A 16,904-nucleotide genomic window follows, 5' to 3' on the forward strand; every position below is an offset into this window, starting at 1 on the left:
AATAAATATTAATCCTAAAATAGCTACAATATAATTATAATTTATATTGTAGCTATATTAGGGTTTATTTTACAGGTAAGTATTTAGCTTTAAATAGGAATAATTTATTTAATAAGAGTTAATTTATTTAGTTTGATTTAAATTATATTTAACTTAGGGGGGTGTTAGGGTTAGAGTTAGCTTTAGGGGTTAATACATTTATTAGAGTAGCGGTGAGATCCGGTCGGCAGATTAGGGGTTAATTATTGTAGGTAGGTGGAGGCGACGTTGGGGGCGGCAGATTAGGGGTTAATAAATATAGGGGTCGGCGGTGTTAGGGGCAGCAGATTAGGGGTACATAGGGTTAACGTAGGTTGCGGCGGTGTACGGAGCGGCAGATTAGGGGTTAATAATAATATGCAGGGGTCAGCGATAGCGGGGGCGGCAGATTAGGGGTTAATAAGCGTAAGGTTAGGGGTGTTTAGACTTGGGGTAGATGTTAGGGTGTTAGGTGCAGACTTAGGAAGTGTTTCCCCATAGGAAACAATGGGGCTGCGTTAGGAGCTTAACGCTGCTTTTTTGCAGGTGTTAGGTTTTTTTTCAGCTCAAACAGCCCCATTGTTTTCTATGGGGGAATCGTGCACGAGCACGTTTTTGAAGCTGGCCGCATCCGTAAGCAACGCTGGTATTTAGAGTTGCAGTGGCGGTAAATATGCTCTACGCTCCCTTTTTTGGAGCCTAACGCAGCCCTTCTGTGAACTCTAAATACCAGCGGTATTTAAAAGGTGCGGGGGAAAAAAGCATGCGTAGCTAACGCACCCCTTTGGCCGCAGAACTCTAAATCTAGCCGATAGTGTTTAATGTCCCTTTAAGTTCTTTCAACGATTTTAAATGACAAGTGAACACCCATTCCTTGCAATTAACACGCTATACAGTTGTAACTTTCAGAAGGCTAAGGTCAATTTGTAGGGTAGATGGTTTAAGGCACATAAACAAAATGCTCAGATGTGTTTAAAACATTTTAAAACTGTTGCTAGTATATAATTATGTGTTTAACGTCAACATTAAAACCATCTCCAGAGCAGCAGTGCTCTACTGGGAGCTAGCTGAGCACATCCGTAAGATAAAGACAAGAGGCATATATGTGCAGCCAGTCAGCCACCAATCAGCAATTATCCCCCAGTAGTGGATTGCTGCTCCTGAGCCTACCTAAGATAAGTTATTGTATTAGTGTTTCATGCATGTATAAAATACTGTACAGTACTGCACTTTGTTTTACATTAAACACATTTACAAAACACTGTAACTTAATAAAGATTTAAAAGTTAATTTTAGTTACAGTACTTGTATTTGTACCACTGTTGTACTGTATTTTTGTTTTTCTTCAACAATCATTGCAATAAAATTGATCTAAAAATATCAATAAAAAATATTTATTTCTTATGACACGATGAGTCCACGGATCATCTTAATTACTAATGGGATATTCACCTCCTGGTTAGCAGGAGGCAGCAAAGAGCACCACAGCAAAGCTGTTAAATAGCTCCTCCCTTCCCTCCCACTCTCCAGTCATTCTCTTTGCCTACGTTAGTGATAGGATGTGGTAAAGTGAGGTGTTAGAAAAGATTCTTCAATCAAGAGTTTATTATTTTTAAAGTGGTGCAAGATTGTGCTGCTTTGTCCTAGGGTGTAGTCGTAGTCCATATCAGTCTCTTCAATAGAGCAGTGCTGGCTTTAAAGCAATGGGAACTTGTGGGACATAATTCTCACTGCGCCTCCCATAAATTGTATGCTGCCCTGTTTGTGAAAGTCTGAGGGAGAAATACTCAGTACTTTTTGTTTCCACAGGCCAATGTGAGGGGGTGGACCTTGCAAGCCGGATAAGCTGCCTTACTGCTGGGGAGATTTCTAAGGTAAGTGCTTTTATTTCTGGGGATACATACACAGAAAAATTGGCACTTTATTTATTTTCATGGACACTAGATGACATTATCCCTAGGAGTGAGGATATGTCATTAGGCAATGACTGCAGGCACTGGAGGACGTGGAGAAGTGGCTCTGTTTTTATTTTTGGTAATTTAGCCAGACTTACAACTCACAACGGCTTATTTTACTTTGCAGCTGTCTTGGAGGTTTAGCCTGTTTAAGCATGATAGGGACACATGTTAAGGAGTTACGTATGTTTGGTGCAAATTACTACTCCCGTTGGCTTTCTTTTACTCTTCTAGCCAACCGGGAGGTTTCTCTTTTCATCGCCATATTGTGCTTTAGTTCTCCCGACGGCTCCATCTTTACAATTTAGCCGCCCGAGAGGTTTGATACGCCCACGATGGGCAGAGCTAAGCTGCGCCACATTGTTTGCACGCTCTTTTACAATTCCGGTGAATCGGAGCGCAATGGGGGTCTCCTCTGCTGCATTATAGTACGCGGCTGAGAGGCTTCACATGCCATACTAAGATAGTGTTTGAAGTAGTCCGGATGCCTACTATTGTTAGTCCTCTATCCGGTGACAGGCAGAGTCCTCTGCAAAGCTTAGCGGAGGTCTGGGGTTTTCTGCCTTATACGTTAAAGGGACAGTCTACACCAGAATTTTTATTGTTTTAAAAGATAGATAATCCCTTTATTACCATTCCCCAGTTTTGCATAACCAACACAGTTATAATAATATACTTTTAACCTCTGTGATTATCTTGTATCTAAGCCTCTTTATTTCAGTTCTTTTGACAGACTTGCAGTCTAGCCAATCAGTGCCTGCTCCCAGATAACTTCACGTGCAGGAGCACGAGTGAAAAACTGTTAAAATGCATTCTGAAAAGAGGTGGGCTTCAAGGTCTAAGAAATTAGCATATGAACCTCCTAGGTTAAGCTTTCAACTAAGAATACCAAGAGAACAAAGCAAAATTGGTGATAAAAGTAAATTGGAAAATTGTTTAAAATTACATGCTCTATCTGAATCATGAAAGTTTTTTGGCCTAGACTGTCCCTTTAAGGAAGCATTCTTGTAAAAAGGAAGCAGCGTCGTTTAACATTTAAAGACACAGTACCATACAATTTTATTTAGTTGAATTGTGAATTAAGATGGTTCAAGAAACCCTACACCATATTAATTAGTATATCAAATGTTTATGGAGTAATTTAAAGCAAAATTAGGAGGTTTCTTTTATCATTTAAAGACACGGTCACTCTTGTTGTAAAATTCAATTTTATTTGATTCAAAATGTGCATAAAGATGTTACATACATGTTATGCCTTCATACTTATGCGGTTTGACAAAAACTTTTCTGTCTCATGTATGAGTGGTGATAAACATTTTCTCAGAGCCAACATTGTTTCGTATGTGGCAAGAAGCATTCTGACAATGTTCACTATATTCCGCAGCCTTCTCCTCAAGTGTCCTAAAAACTTAGCGTCCATTCTACCAGTGCCCTGCGATTCCTCAACGACTCCTCCTGGAGTTATCTAGCAAGACATCGCTCCCACTTATGTTAGACGGTCTCGGGTGCGTTGTCGGCTTTTCCCATGCTGCAGGGAGAGCGCAAGAGGAAAACTAAACATTCAGTGAGCAAGGTTTCTGTCACAGTTGTTGCTATCTGAGGTCTCCTCCCAGATGCCTGAGGAAGGGGATACTTAGGTAGCTTCTGAGGGTAAAATCTCAGTTTCTGAATGTATGATTCCTCTTTCTGATACTGAAGTAGTATCTTCAGGTTTAAGCTAGATCACCGGCTATTACTCAAGGAGGTTTTAGCTACTCTGGAACGACATCATGGTCGTTGCTAATTTTATGTAGTACCAGATCGAGCTTTTGAGATCATTGCTAAGGAATGCGGGACAACGAGTATCCCTTTTTTTCTACATTCCTATATTGAAAGAGAGGGTCCCTTAGCGGACTTCTCATGGAGTCTTGGCAGACGGGACAAGTTCCAAGCTAGCCAGGAAATCTTCTATTCCCATAGAGTATAGTTGTTTCCTTTTCAGGATCCCATGGACAAGTGGGTAGTGGGGTTGCTCAAGATAGCATCCTAGGTTTGATATTGCTACCTTTGGCGGCAGCATACTAGGTCATATGTTGTCTGGTTCTATTTGGACAGACACTCACTTCAATGAAATCTAAAATAAGATAAGGTCCTTAAGTGGCCAACTCCTTTCTTACAGTTACTTCCCGTCAGGCATAAAGCGGGGAACTAAATTTTCTGGCTCACCATATTGGCTCGTAGAACTTTGTGGTTAAGATCTGGGTCTGAGGGTCATCAAGTCTAGCCTTTGGCAATTCCTTGTTTGGACCGGGATTGTCGAAGAGGAGGTGAGGGTCATTCCTTCCTCTAGATAAGATTAATTTTTCATTCCTTTCAAAAATTCAAAGGAATCCTTCTACTTCTTCCTCTGAACAGGAGGGAAGTTTCGGCTTTCTAGATTATCTGGAGCCAGATAGAAGAAAGGTGTTCTTAATCTGAGTAGGAGGTCTCTCCTACCTGGGAGTGGTACTTCCTGTTCTGATTCAGGAACAGGGTCTGAGATTTATTCCAATCTGTTTGGGATTTCCAAAAAAAGAGGGAACTTTCAGGTAAATTTTAGATTTTCAAGATGGAAACTATTCGTTCCATTCTCCCTTTGATCCAAGAGGGTCAATTTATGACAACAGTGGATTTAAATGACTCATACCTGCATGTTCCCATTCACAGGGATCATTACAAGTTCCTAAGGTTTGCCTTTCTGGACAAACACTACCAGTTCATGGCTCTTCCCTTCAGTCTTGCCACAGCTCCCAGAATTTTCACAAAGGTTCTTGGATCGCTGTTGGCGGTGCTTCGGTTACGGGGCATTGCAGTGGCACCCTATTTGGACAACATCCTAGTCCAGGCGCCTTCATTACAACAAGCAAGATCCCACACGGACATGGTGGAATCCTTCCTGCGATCTCACGGGTGGAAGGTAAATCTGGAAAAGAGTTCCTTAGTCCCAAATACAAGGGTAACTTTCTTAGGAACTATATTAGATTCCCTATCAATAAAGATTTTTCAGACAGAAGTCAGGAAATCAAAGATTATCAATTCTTGTCTAGTTCTTCAGTCCACTCCTCGGCCATCAGTGGCTCAGTGCATGGAGGTAATTGGGCTGATGGTGGTGGCAATGGACATCATCCCGTTTGCTCGGTTTCACCTCAGACCTCTGCAGTTAAGCATGCTCAGGCATTGGAACGGAGATTATGCAGATTTGTCTCCTCGAATACTACTGCAGCAGGAGACAAGGGATTCCATTCAATGGTGGTTGTCTCTGGATCATCTTTCCCAGGGAACCTGCTTTCGCAGACCATCTTGGGTGATTGTGACAACAGACGCCAGCCTTCTAGGGTGGGGAGCAGTCTGTAGTTCCCTAAAGGCTCAAGTAATTTGGACTCAGTCAGAGTCAGTTCTTCCTATAAACATCCTGGAGCTGAGAGCGATCTTCAATGCTCTTCTGGCCTGGCCTCAGTTAGCCTCGGTCCAGTTTATCAGGTTCCAGTCGGACAACCTAACTTCAGTGGCTTACATCAATCATCAGGGAGGAATGAGGAGTTCCTTAGAGATGACAGCGTTAACCAAGATAATTCAGTGGGCGGAGGCCCATTCTTGCTACCTGTCGGCGATCCACATTCCAGGGGTGGACAACTGGAAGGCGAACTTCCTGAGCATACAGACCTTTCATCCGGGGGAGTGGGAACTCCATCCGGAAGTGTTCTCCAGCCTGATTCTCAAGTGGGGTGAGCCGGAATTAGATCTCATGGCATCTCGACAGAATGCCAAGCTCCCGAGATACGGGTCGAGGTCCAGGGACCCCCAGGTGGAACTGATAGATGCTCTGGCAGTTCCTTGGACCTTCAGTCTAGCATACCTATTTCCTCCGTTTGCGCTTCTGCCTCGGGTCATTGCTCGAATCAAGCAGGAGAGGGCGTTGGTGATCCTCATTGCTCCTGCTTGGCCTCGCAGGATTTAGTATGCAGATCTGGTGGACATGTCATCTCTGCCACTTTGGAGACTTCCGTTGAGGAAGGACCTTCTAATTCAAGGGCCCTTCCTTCACCCAAATATAGTTTCTCTGAAGCTGACTGCTTGGAGATTGAACGCTTATTTTTATCCAAGCAGGGGTTTTCTGACTCTGTCATAGAGACCATGATTCAGGCTCGTAAGCCTGTAGCTAGAAAGATTTACCATAAGATTTGGCGTAAATATCTCTATTGGTGTGAATCCAAGGGCTTCTCATGAGTAGAGTTAGGATTCCTAGAATTTTGTCCTTTCTTCAAGAAGGTTTGGAGAAAGGTTTATCGACAAGTTCCCTAAAGGGTCAAATCTCGGCCTTATCTATTTTGTTGCACAAACGTCTGGAGGATGCCCCAGATGTACAATCATTTTGTCAGGCCTTGGTCAGGATCAGGCCTTTGTTCAAACAAATTACTCCTCCATGGACATTAATCAGGAGATTGTTGTTCCTTCTTTGTGTCCTAATCCTTCTTCTCAGAAAGAACGACTTCTGCACTATTTGGACATGGTCCGTGCTTTAAAGTTTTACCTGCAGGCGACTAAGGACTTTCGTCAGTCTTCTTCTTTGTTTGTGATTTTCTCAGGAAAATGTAAGGGACTTAAAGCTACGGCTACTTCTCTTTCTTTTTGGCTGAAGAGTATCATACGTGCATATGAGACTGCTGGACAGCAGCCTCCAGAGAGTGTTACGGCTCATTCCACGAGGGCTGTTGCTTCCTCATGGGCATTCAAAAAACATAATTTATGTAAGAACTTACCTGATAAATTAATTTCTTTCATATTGGCATGAGTCCATGAGTTCGTGACGTATGGGATATACAATCCTACCAGGAGGGGCAAAGTCTCCCAAACCTCAAAATGCCTATAAATACACCCCTCGTCACACCCACAATTCAGTTTAATATATAGCCAAGTTGTGGGGTGATAAAGAAAGGAGTAAAAAGCATTAACAAAGGAATTTGGAAATAATTGTGCTTTATACAAAAAAATCGTAACCACCATAAAAAGGGTGAGTCTCATGGACTCTTGCCAATATGAAATAAATTAATTTATCAGGTACGTTCTTACATAAATTATGTTTTATTTCATGTAATTGGCAAGAGTCCATGAGCTAGTGACGTATGGGACAGCAATACACAAGATGTGGAACTCCACGCAAGAGTCACTAGAGTGGGAGGGATAAAAATAAAAACAGCATTTTTTCGCAGAAAAAAATAATCCACAACCCAAAATATAATTTTTAATCTCATGAAATGAAAAGTAAAAATGTAAAACATAAGCAGAAGAATCAAACTGAAACAGCTGCCTGAAGAACTTTTCTACCAAAAACTGCTTCCGAAGAAGCGAATACATAAAAACGGTAGAATTTAGTAAATGTTTGCAAAGAAGACCAAGTTGCTACCTTGCAAATCTGATCAACTGAAGCTTCATTCTTAAAAGCCCACAAAGTGGAGACTGATCTAGTAAAATGAGCTGTAATTCTCTGAGGCGGGACTTGACCCGACTCCAAATAAGCTTGATGAATCAAAAGCTTTAACCACGATGCCAAGGAAACGGCAGAAGCCTTCTGACCTTTCCTAGAACCAGAAAAGATAACAAATAGACTAGAAGTCTTCCTGAAATCTTTAGTAGCTTCAACATAATATTTCAAAGCTCTTACCACATCCAAAGAATGTAAGGATTTCTCCAAAGAATTCTTAGGATTAGGACACAAGGAAGGGACAACAATTTCTCTATTAATGTTGTTAGAATTCACAACCTTAGGTAAGAATTTAAATGACGTGCACAAAACCACCTTATCCTGATGAAAAATCAGAAAAGGAGATTCACAAGAAAGAGAAGATAATTCAGGAACTCTTCTAACAGAAGAGATGGCCAAAAGGAACGACACTTTCCAAGAAAGCAGTTTAATGTCCAAAGAATGCATAGACTCAAATGGAGGATCCTGTAAAGCCTTCAAAACCAAATTAAGACTCCAAGTAGGAGAGATTGATTCAATGACAGGCTTGATACGAACCAAAGGCTGTACAAAAAAGTGATTATCAGGAAGCTTAGCAATCTTTCTGTGAAATAAAACAGAAAGAGCAGAGATTTGTCCCTTCAAGGAACTTGCAGACAAACCCTTATCCAAACCATCCTGAAGAAACTGTAAAATTCTAGGAATTCTGAAAGAATGCCAAGAGAATTTATGAGAAGAACACCATGAAATATAAGTCTTCCAAACTTGATAATAAATCTTTCTAGAAACAGATTTATGAGCCTTTAACATAGTATTAATCACTGAGTCAGAGAAACCAAATATAAGTCTTCCAAACTTGATAATACATCTTTCTAGAAACAGATTTACGAGCCTGTAACATAGTATTAATCACTGAGTCAGAGAAACCTCTATGACTAAGCACTAGGCGTTCAATTTCCATACCTTCCAATTTAATGATTTGAGATCCTGATGGAAAAACGGACCTTGAGACAGAAGGTCCGGCCTTAATGGAAGAGGCCAAGGTTGGCAACTGGACATCCGAACAAGATCTGCATACTAAAACCTGTGAGGCCATGCTGGCGCTACCAGCAACACAAACGACTGTTCCATGATGATTTTGGAGATCACTCTTGGAAGAAGAACTAGAGGCGGGAAAATATAAGCAGGTTGGTAACACCAAGGAAGTGTCAACGCATCCACTGCTTCTGCCTGAAGATCCCTGGACCTGGACAGGTACCTGGGAAGTTTCTTGTTTAGATGAGAAGCCATCAGATATATTTCTGGAAGACCCCACATCTGAACAATCTGAGAAAACACATCTGGATGGAGGGACCACTCCCCCGGATGTAAAGTCTGACAGCTGAGATAATCCGCTTCCCAATTGTCTACACCTGGGATATGTACCGCAGAAATTAGACAAGAGCCGGATTCCGCCCAAAAAAGTATTCAAGATACTTTCATAGCTAGGGGACTGTGAGTCCCACCCTGATGATTGACATATGCCACAGCTGTGATATTGTCTGTCTGAAAAGAAATGAACGGTTCTCTCTTCAACAGAGGCCAAATCTGAAGAGCCCTGAAAATTGCACGGAGTTCCAAAATATTGATTGTAATCTCGAACCACAGCTGGAGAAATAATCTCCACAAGTTTACAACCAATGCACTTAGCTTTGGTAGAACTGTTATCAGGCAGCAGGGTTCCAACAGTGATTTCTGAGACAGGATCCTTATATGGCAGTTTCAGGAATGGGGAAAAAATGCAAACAGCATAGCCCTCTGATAGAGAAAAAAGGCAAGAGGCATATAGGAATGGGGTTTTAAATAATGAAAATATTTGGCGCCAAATATGACGCACAAACAAACAGAATTTTGTTTGGCACTAACAACATCTGGAAATGACATACTCGCGTCATCAAAGACGCAACCTTGTGATAGGACTCGGCATCGACTAAGACGCCGGAAATGACGAATTTGCATCATTGAACGTAATTTCGTGCCAAAACAATCTCGCGCCAAAAATGACGCAATATACTTTGGCATTTTACGTCCTTGTGAGCCTAATTTTGCCCGCGAATTAAAAAGAACAGTCAATTGAAAAAAGACTATACCCCAGGAAAGAATTTTTTTTTCCCTAAAAAATGCATTTCCCAGATATGAAACTGCAAAAGCAAATATACTTAAACCTGACTCATGGCAAATATAAGTACAATACATATATTTAGAAATTTATATAAATACATAAAGTGCCCAACCATAGCTGAGAGTGTCTTAAGTAATGAAAACATACTTACCAAAAGACACCCATCCACATATAGCAGATAGCCAAACCAGTACTGAAACGGTTATCAATAGAGGTAATGGAATATGGGAGTATATCGTCGATCTGAAAAGGGAGATAGGAAATTAATCTCTACGACCGATAACAGAGAACCTATGAAATAGATCTCCCGTGAGGAAAACCATTGCATTCAATAGGTGATACTCCCTTCACATCCCTTTGACATTCACTGTACTCTGAGAAGAATCGGGCTTCAAAATGCTGAGAAGCGCATATCAACGTAGAAATTTTAGCACAAACTTACTTCACCACCTCCATAGGAGGCAAAATTTGTAAAACTGAATTGTGGGTGTGGTGATGGGTGTATTTATAGGTATTTTGAGGTTTGGGAAACTTTGCCCCTCCTGGTAGGATTGTATATCCCATACGTCACTAGCTCATGGACTCTTGCCAATTACATGAAAGAAATTAAGCTTCTGTGGATCAGATGCTGCAACTTGGTCCTCTCTTCACACTTTTTCAAAGTTCTACAAATTTGACACTTTTGCCTCGACTGAGGCCGCTTTTGGGAGAAAGGTTCTTCAAGCAGTGGTGCCTTCCGTTTAGGTTCCCTGCCTTGTCCCTCCCGTATCATCTGTGTACTCTAGCTTGGGTATTGAATCCCATTAGTAATTAAGATGATCCGTGGACTCATCGTGTCATAAAAAAGAAAATTTATGCTTACCTGATAAATTTGTTTCTTTTTTGACAAGATGAGTCCACGGCCCGCCCTGTTCTTGTAAGACAGGTTGTTGGTTATTATAAGACACAGCTGCACCTTGGTTTTTCCTTTCTATCCTTAACTTCGGTTGAATGACTGGAGTGGGAGGGAAGGGAGGAGCTATTTAACAGCTTTGCTGTGGGGCTCTTTGCCGCCTCCTGCTGACCAGGAGGTGAATATCCCATTAGTAATTAAGATGATCCGTGGACTCATTGTGTCAAAAAAGAAACAAATTTATCAGGTAAGCATAAATTTTCTTTTTTTTAAAGGGGCATGAAATCCAACAGTTTTCTTTCATGATTCAGATAGAGCATGTAATTTTAAACATTTTTCCAATTTACTTCTATTTTAAATGTCATTTGTTCTCTTGGCATCCTTTTTTGGAAAACATACCTAGGTCGGGTCAGCAATGAACTATTGGGAGCTAGCTGCACATATACACCTCTTGTCATCAGCTAATCAGATGTGTTCAGTTAGCTCCCAGTAGTACATTGCTGCTCCTTCAACAAATGATACCAAGAGAATGAAGAAAAATTGATAATGTAAGTAAACTGGAAATTGTTTAAAATCGTAAAATATAAAATAAACAATTTAGGTTTCATGCCCCTTTAATAAAATGCATTCAGTTATTTAACACCAGTATTGTATTTGTATTTACACCTATCTAATGTATTTACACTGTTAGCACTCCATTTCCGTGACTGCATCCACAGTGCTAAGCAGGGTCTTACCTTTGTATGAAATGTAAGGATTTAAAATATGTAAACATACTTTTTACATGATAAAGACGTCAGAGCTGTTTAAAGGGACAGTCTATACCTTAGTCATCTTAAAGTCTTACCTTAGATTAAGCTACAAATATTCTCCTGCACCCCTTTCTATATCATGCAGCAGGAACAGTAAAAAAGTTATTTTAAAATTAATACTGTTTCTGGCCACTTTGAAATGGCTGCCGAGCTGATGACATCACGATCTGGGCTGCATCTATGCAATGAAAAGCATTGACAGTTTGTTGAATCCAACTAGTGAGCCTTTTGTGATTGGATCTCATGTGCAGCCCAGATCGTGATGTCATCAGTGGGCAGAGCTTGGCAGCCATTTCAAACTGACCAGAAACAATATTAATTTTAAAATAACTTTTTTACTGTTCCTGCTACATGGTATAGAAAGGGTGCAGGAGGCTTTTTGCAGCTTAATCTAAGATAAGACTTTAAGATGACTAAGGTGTAGACTTTCCCTATTAATGTAATCTTGTAGGAAGGTTGTGTTTGTGCACATTTAATACCTAGGAATGTTTTGTTTACTGATTATTAGATAATCTCCCACAGCTATATTGGAACAAAACTTCAAAAGCCCAACAAGAAATATATATATATATATATATATATATATTATTTTTAATTGAGCTCAGGCACATTAGTAAAAAGCTGTAATATATATTTTGTAATCCTCCCTTTTAGACAGAACACAAAAAAAGGAAAAGGTATCGTGTTCACAGGAATTTCACTAAAATTTGTTCTTTTGAACATCTCTACAAAAAGGGCTATGGACTATTTGCATAAAATATGGTAATTCAGGGATTGGATATGCAAGTTAATGAAACTGATAATTCATTGGATAATTACCCATAATATCTGAATTGAACCATGGCCAATATGTTGTAAAATATTTCACTTCCTCGTAGCATTCATTATGATTTCCATAAACAGCCCCTATAGGAAAGAATTTACAGTCTTATAGCTTTAGAATACGGGACCCAAGGGGCAAAGGAAATTAACTTAAATGTGACTTCCATGTTAAGCCATTACAAGGTGTCATGTCCTGAAAAGGAACCATGAAACATTAAACCACCCAGAAAAGTGTGAGATTTGGACTTGCAACACAAAAAAATATAATCACACCAATAAAACCTTCACATTTACAGTTATATTTTCCTGATCATCTTAAACAACCCAATAAATCCCTGAAAATTCATAAGTAAAGCCAACAAAACGAGAAAAATATAAATAATGAATGAAACTTTTTGTCCATTTCTCTCGCACTTTGCAAGCACAAGAACCGTCCACTATTTTTATTATTTAGTGCCACTCATGTTCATTCCATGCCAGGATTCCTTTTGTCACTTGACATGTTATTTCTGCTCATCTGATTACTGCATTCTCTCTGCTTCCATTACAGGAGAGCAATGTAGACGTTTCTGAGCTCAGCGAGGCACTAATGCTAATAAAGGTAATGCGAAAACCCTGCGCTAATACTTGTATTATAAACTGACCTGTCTGATCTGCAAAAGGTTTTTTTAGTGATGTAAATGCAGAACTGAACTTAGGTTCCTTGAATTTTTTAACATTACACCAGAAGTGAATTAACAAACCATTTTATGCTGCAGCTGCCGTTATGCCATTTATTTCCCTTGCTCCCCAAGAACACTACTTTTTTCTTCTGTATTTTAAAGTAGCATTTAATGTTACTGAATATTAAGAAAGTACTGTATCCCATGTGTACTTTTGTTAAAGATTGGTTTATCAGATATTATTAAGAAGCCTGAGACATAGGAAGATAATGTAGAAATTCAAGATCCGCTTGGGCATAGTATAAAGAGTTTCGGCTACTCCTGTTACCTTAAAGGGACACTGAACCCAGATTTTTTCTTTTGTGATTCAGATAGAGCATGCAATTTAAAAGCAACTTTCTAATTTACTCCTATTATCGAATTTTCTTCATTCTCTTGCTATCTTTATTTGAAAAAGAAAGTCCAGACCCTGGACAGCACTTGTTTATTGGTGAATGAATTTATCCACCAATCAGCAAGAACAACCCAGGTTGTTCACCAAAAATGGGCCGGCATCTAAACTTACATTCTTGCTTTTTTTTTTTTTTTTTAAACAATTTTTTATTGAAGTTTCAAAGAAAGCAATGTAAATAGTTCACCCATCAGCGGTAAATATAACAGAGCATTACATATATTGTTGTAACATGAAAGTCATTCTATAAGGCAGGACGGAGAATACAACTCCGCCTCTCACGTCTGTGCTGATAATAAAGTTTTGGACTAGAGAGAGATAAAAGTTGCCCCCTAGGGATATAATGCAACATGTCTAGGCTTAATGTGTTTGTATGGAGAGGAAAACAACTGTGTGAGAAGAGCATGAGTAAATGACATTGTTTATCTTGCCCTGATGATGCAAAAGAGAGGCTATGGGCTATGTAAAATGGAACTTCAATTTTTGTTTTATTAACTTGGAAATGATCTCAACATCTATAGTGAGAATATGCTATACCTTTCTATTGCAATAATATTAGGATGTGGGGAGTTAGCTTTTGTGACGGCCACAATTAGGCCCTGGGAAATAAAGAAGAGGAGGGAAAGCAGCGGGCAAGAGCCGCTCATGTTATAGGGAAAAATAGAGAGGAGGGGCGGAGCCATCTACAATAAGACAGCAGAGTATCCATGGAGGAGGGTAGATATTGTGAGTAGAGACGAGGTAGTCATTTCTATTAGTAGGTGTCTGAGGTCAGGGATAAAAACTATTTGTTGTCTAAGCTAAAATCACATACTGCATTATCCAGCCTAAACACTCAAGCAGGGCTGTAACTAGAGTAGTAAAGTAAAGAGGATGTATCGCCTAACACAAATACTTAAGTATAAGTATTATAACTAGTCATAACTATAGATTTAGTTAATTCAGTGCAAGTGGTTACGTCTAATACAAAAAGATATATTTGTCCCCAAGCAACCACAGAAGGTAGTGGTGACATAATAGTAAGTGTGTGTCCAAAACGTTGTGGCATATGAGTTTTGGCACTCTGGTATGTACGTTAGAATAAATCATTAGCCTGCTGTTAGAGGAGTAGTTTAGCTAAATAAATGTGGCTATGTATAGGGATGGGTGTAGTCAATTCTAGCTAAGCCTTTTAACTCAGAAAAAGAGAGTTGCAAAACTAGGATGAGCATACCTAAGTAAAAATAAATGTTCGGCTAAGGCTAAATATAATATGCAAAACATGAGAGAATTTGATAGGCTTGTGAGGTAGAGTAAGATTAAGTCATGATGTAGGGTGCTATCTGGAGCTATGAGATCCAATTAGTTAATGTCGACAAACTCAAGTTAACTGGCGTGATCTAAATTCGGGGAACAGGAGACTATTTCACAGCATGGTTTGGCTATTTCACAGCATGGTTTGGCTAGGAGTAGGGAGTTGTATATGCGTCCAATATGACTCCTATATCCCTCCAAATTAGCTTAATAAAATCTTATATTTTAATATAGGAACCAATAGGGGTGTTGTATAGGATTAACATGAAAAGACATATCCTTTTGGGGTTCTAGACGCGGTCTACATACAGATGAATTATAAGAATGTGTCATAGTATATGGCCCAAGGGACAAGATAAACATATAAGAATGTAATGTGTCTTAGATGCATTGCATAAATGAAAACAGTACATGTAAATATTCATAAGCTATACATAAGCCTGCATGATTACATTGGTGCAAACTGGATATTTACATAAAATCTCTAACAAGCACACATGTTGTAACTTACAGGTCCTCTGTAAAGCTATGGCGATTGTGTAGTTGACTCAGGAGGGACCAATGCAACCAGATATACAGGAAAAAGGCCAAATAGTTCCCAAGTATAAGAGTGATTATAGCTACACTAATGGAGGAGAGCAAGCACAATGGAGATGCAAGGTGCAGTTAGTATTTAGGTGTATCTGGGGAATAAAATGTGAGATATTAAACTTTCAGACATATGGGATAAGGTCAAAAGTCACTACCACATACATAACAGAGTAAGGTATACAATATCAGTTCAGGTGTAGTTCCATGAATCATACTTATACGTTCATGCGAATTACTAGTAGCAATGAAGGCAGCACAGCTTACTCCAATATACCAAGTGAAGAGCAGTATTGGTTCATTCATAGACCGGTAGGAATACATAACTAGGTTCCTAGGTATTGGTTTCAGTTATCATATAAATACTTGTGTCTGAAGTGATAGAAACTAGATAGTGCCACAAAGAGGGGGGCTGTCTTCACTCATAACATATATGTTTGCTATTAGAATCTAAACCTTCTTTAGGAGCATTGGGTACAGAGAAGTACACATACTTAGCTATATAGGGGAGATAGCTAGATCAAATAACGGGAATATGCATAAGCTGATTTGCCTCTGTATGCAGAAATCCATATAAACTATTATGTACAATAATGACATGATAGGCATCATTTACAGTTATGTAAGCATTATATAAATAGCTGATGCAACCAGCTATCAACCACATTTACACAATTGCCTATATATGGGTAGGTATTCGATTCAGTAATACTGGCAGATCAAATAACTACATGTGGGAGATCAAAGATCTTTATCACTGGGGAGTTATCTCTTCCCTTGTGGAGATATTTAGCAATTGGTTGAGTTATTATCTTTCTAGTTCAGAGTGTTAAACTTAACTATAAAAGGAAGTTTTTAGTCTATTACAACACAAACGGCTAGATTTGGAGTTTGGCGGTAAAAGGGCTGTTAACGCTCCGCGGGTTTTTTTCTGGCCGCACCATAAATTTAACTCTGGTATCGAGAGTTCAAACAAATGCTGCGTTAGGCTCCAAAAAAGGAGCGTAGAGCATATTTACCGCAAATGCAACTCTCGATACCAGAGTTGCTTACGGACGCGGCCGGCCTCAAAAACGTGCTCGTGCACGATTCCCCCATAGGAAACAATGGGGCTGTTTGAGCTGAAAAAAAACCTAACACCTGGAAAAAAGCAGCGTTCAGCTCCTAACGCAGCCCCATTGTTTCCTATGGGGAAACACTTCCTACGTCTGCACCTAACACTCTAACATGTACCCCGAGTCTAAACACCCCTACCCTTACACTTATTAACCCCTAATCTGCCGCCCCCGCTATCGCTGACCCCTGCATTACACTTTTAACCCCTAATCTGCCGCTCCGTAAACCGCCGCCACCTACGTTATCCCTATGTACCCCTAATCTGCTGCCCTAACATCGCCGACCCCTATGTTATATTTATTAACCCCTAATCTGCCCCCCACAACGTCGCCGACACCTACCTACACTTATTAACCCCTAATCTGCCGAGCGGACCTGAGCGCTACTATAATAAATGTATTAACCCCTAATCCGCCTCACTAACCCTATCATAAATAGTATTAACCCCTAATCTGCCCTCCCTAACATCGCCGACACCTACCTTCAATTATTAACCCCTAATCTGACGACCGGAGCTCACCGCTATTCTAATAAATGTATTAACCCCTAAAGCTAAGTCTAACACTAACACCCCCCTAAGTTAAATATAATTTTTATCTAACGAAATAAATTAACTCTTATTAAATAAATTAATCCTATTTAAAGCTAAATACTT

At 39.8% G+C, this 16,904-nt stretch overlaps 1 protein-coding gene across 1 annotated transcript in view; it reads left to right on the forward strand.

The window, feature by feature from the left end:
* Positions 1 to 16,904, forward strand: part of RPGRIP1L (RPGRIP1 like) — a 440,055-nt gene that overhangs the window by 219,353 nt on the left and 203,798 nt on the right. The window contains exon 15 of the mRNA XM_053715755.1: positions 12,690 to 12,740. Within this exon, the coding sequence (XP_053571730.1) occupies positions 12,690 to 12,740 (51 nt within the window). The remainder of the gene's footprint in view (positions 1 to 12,689; positions 12,741 to 16,904) is intronic.

This window comes from Bombina bombina, chromosome 1, assembly GCF_027579735.1.
Source record: "Bombina bombina isolate aBomBom1 chromosome 1, aBomBom1.pri, whole genome shotgun sequence".
NCBI lineage: Eukaryota > Metazoa > Chordata > Amphibia > Anura > Bombinatoridae > Bombina > Bombina bombina.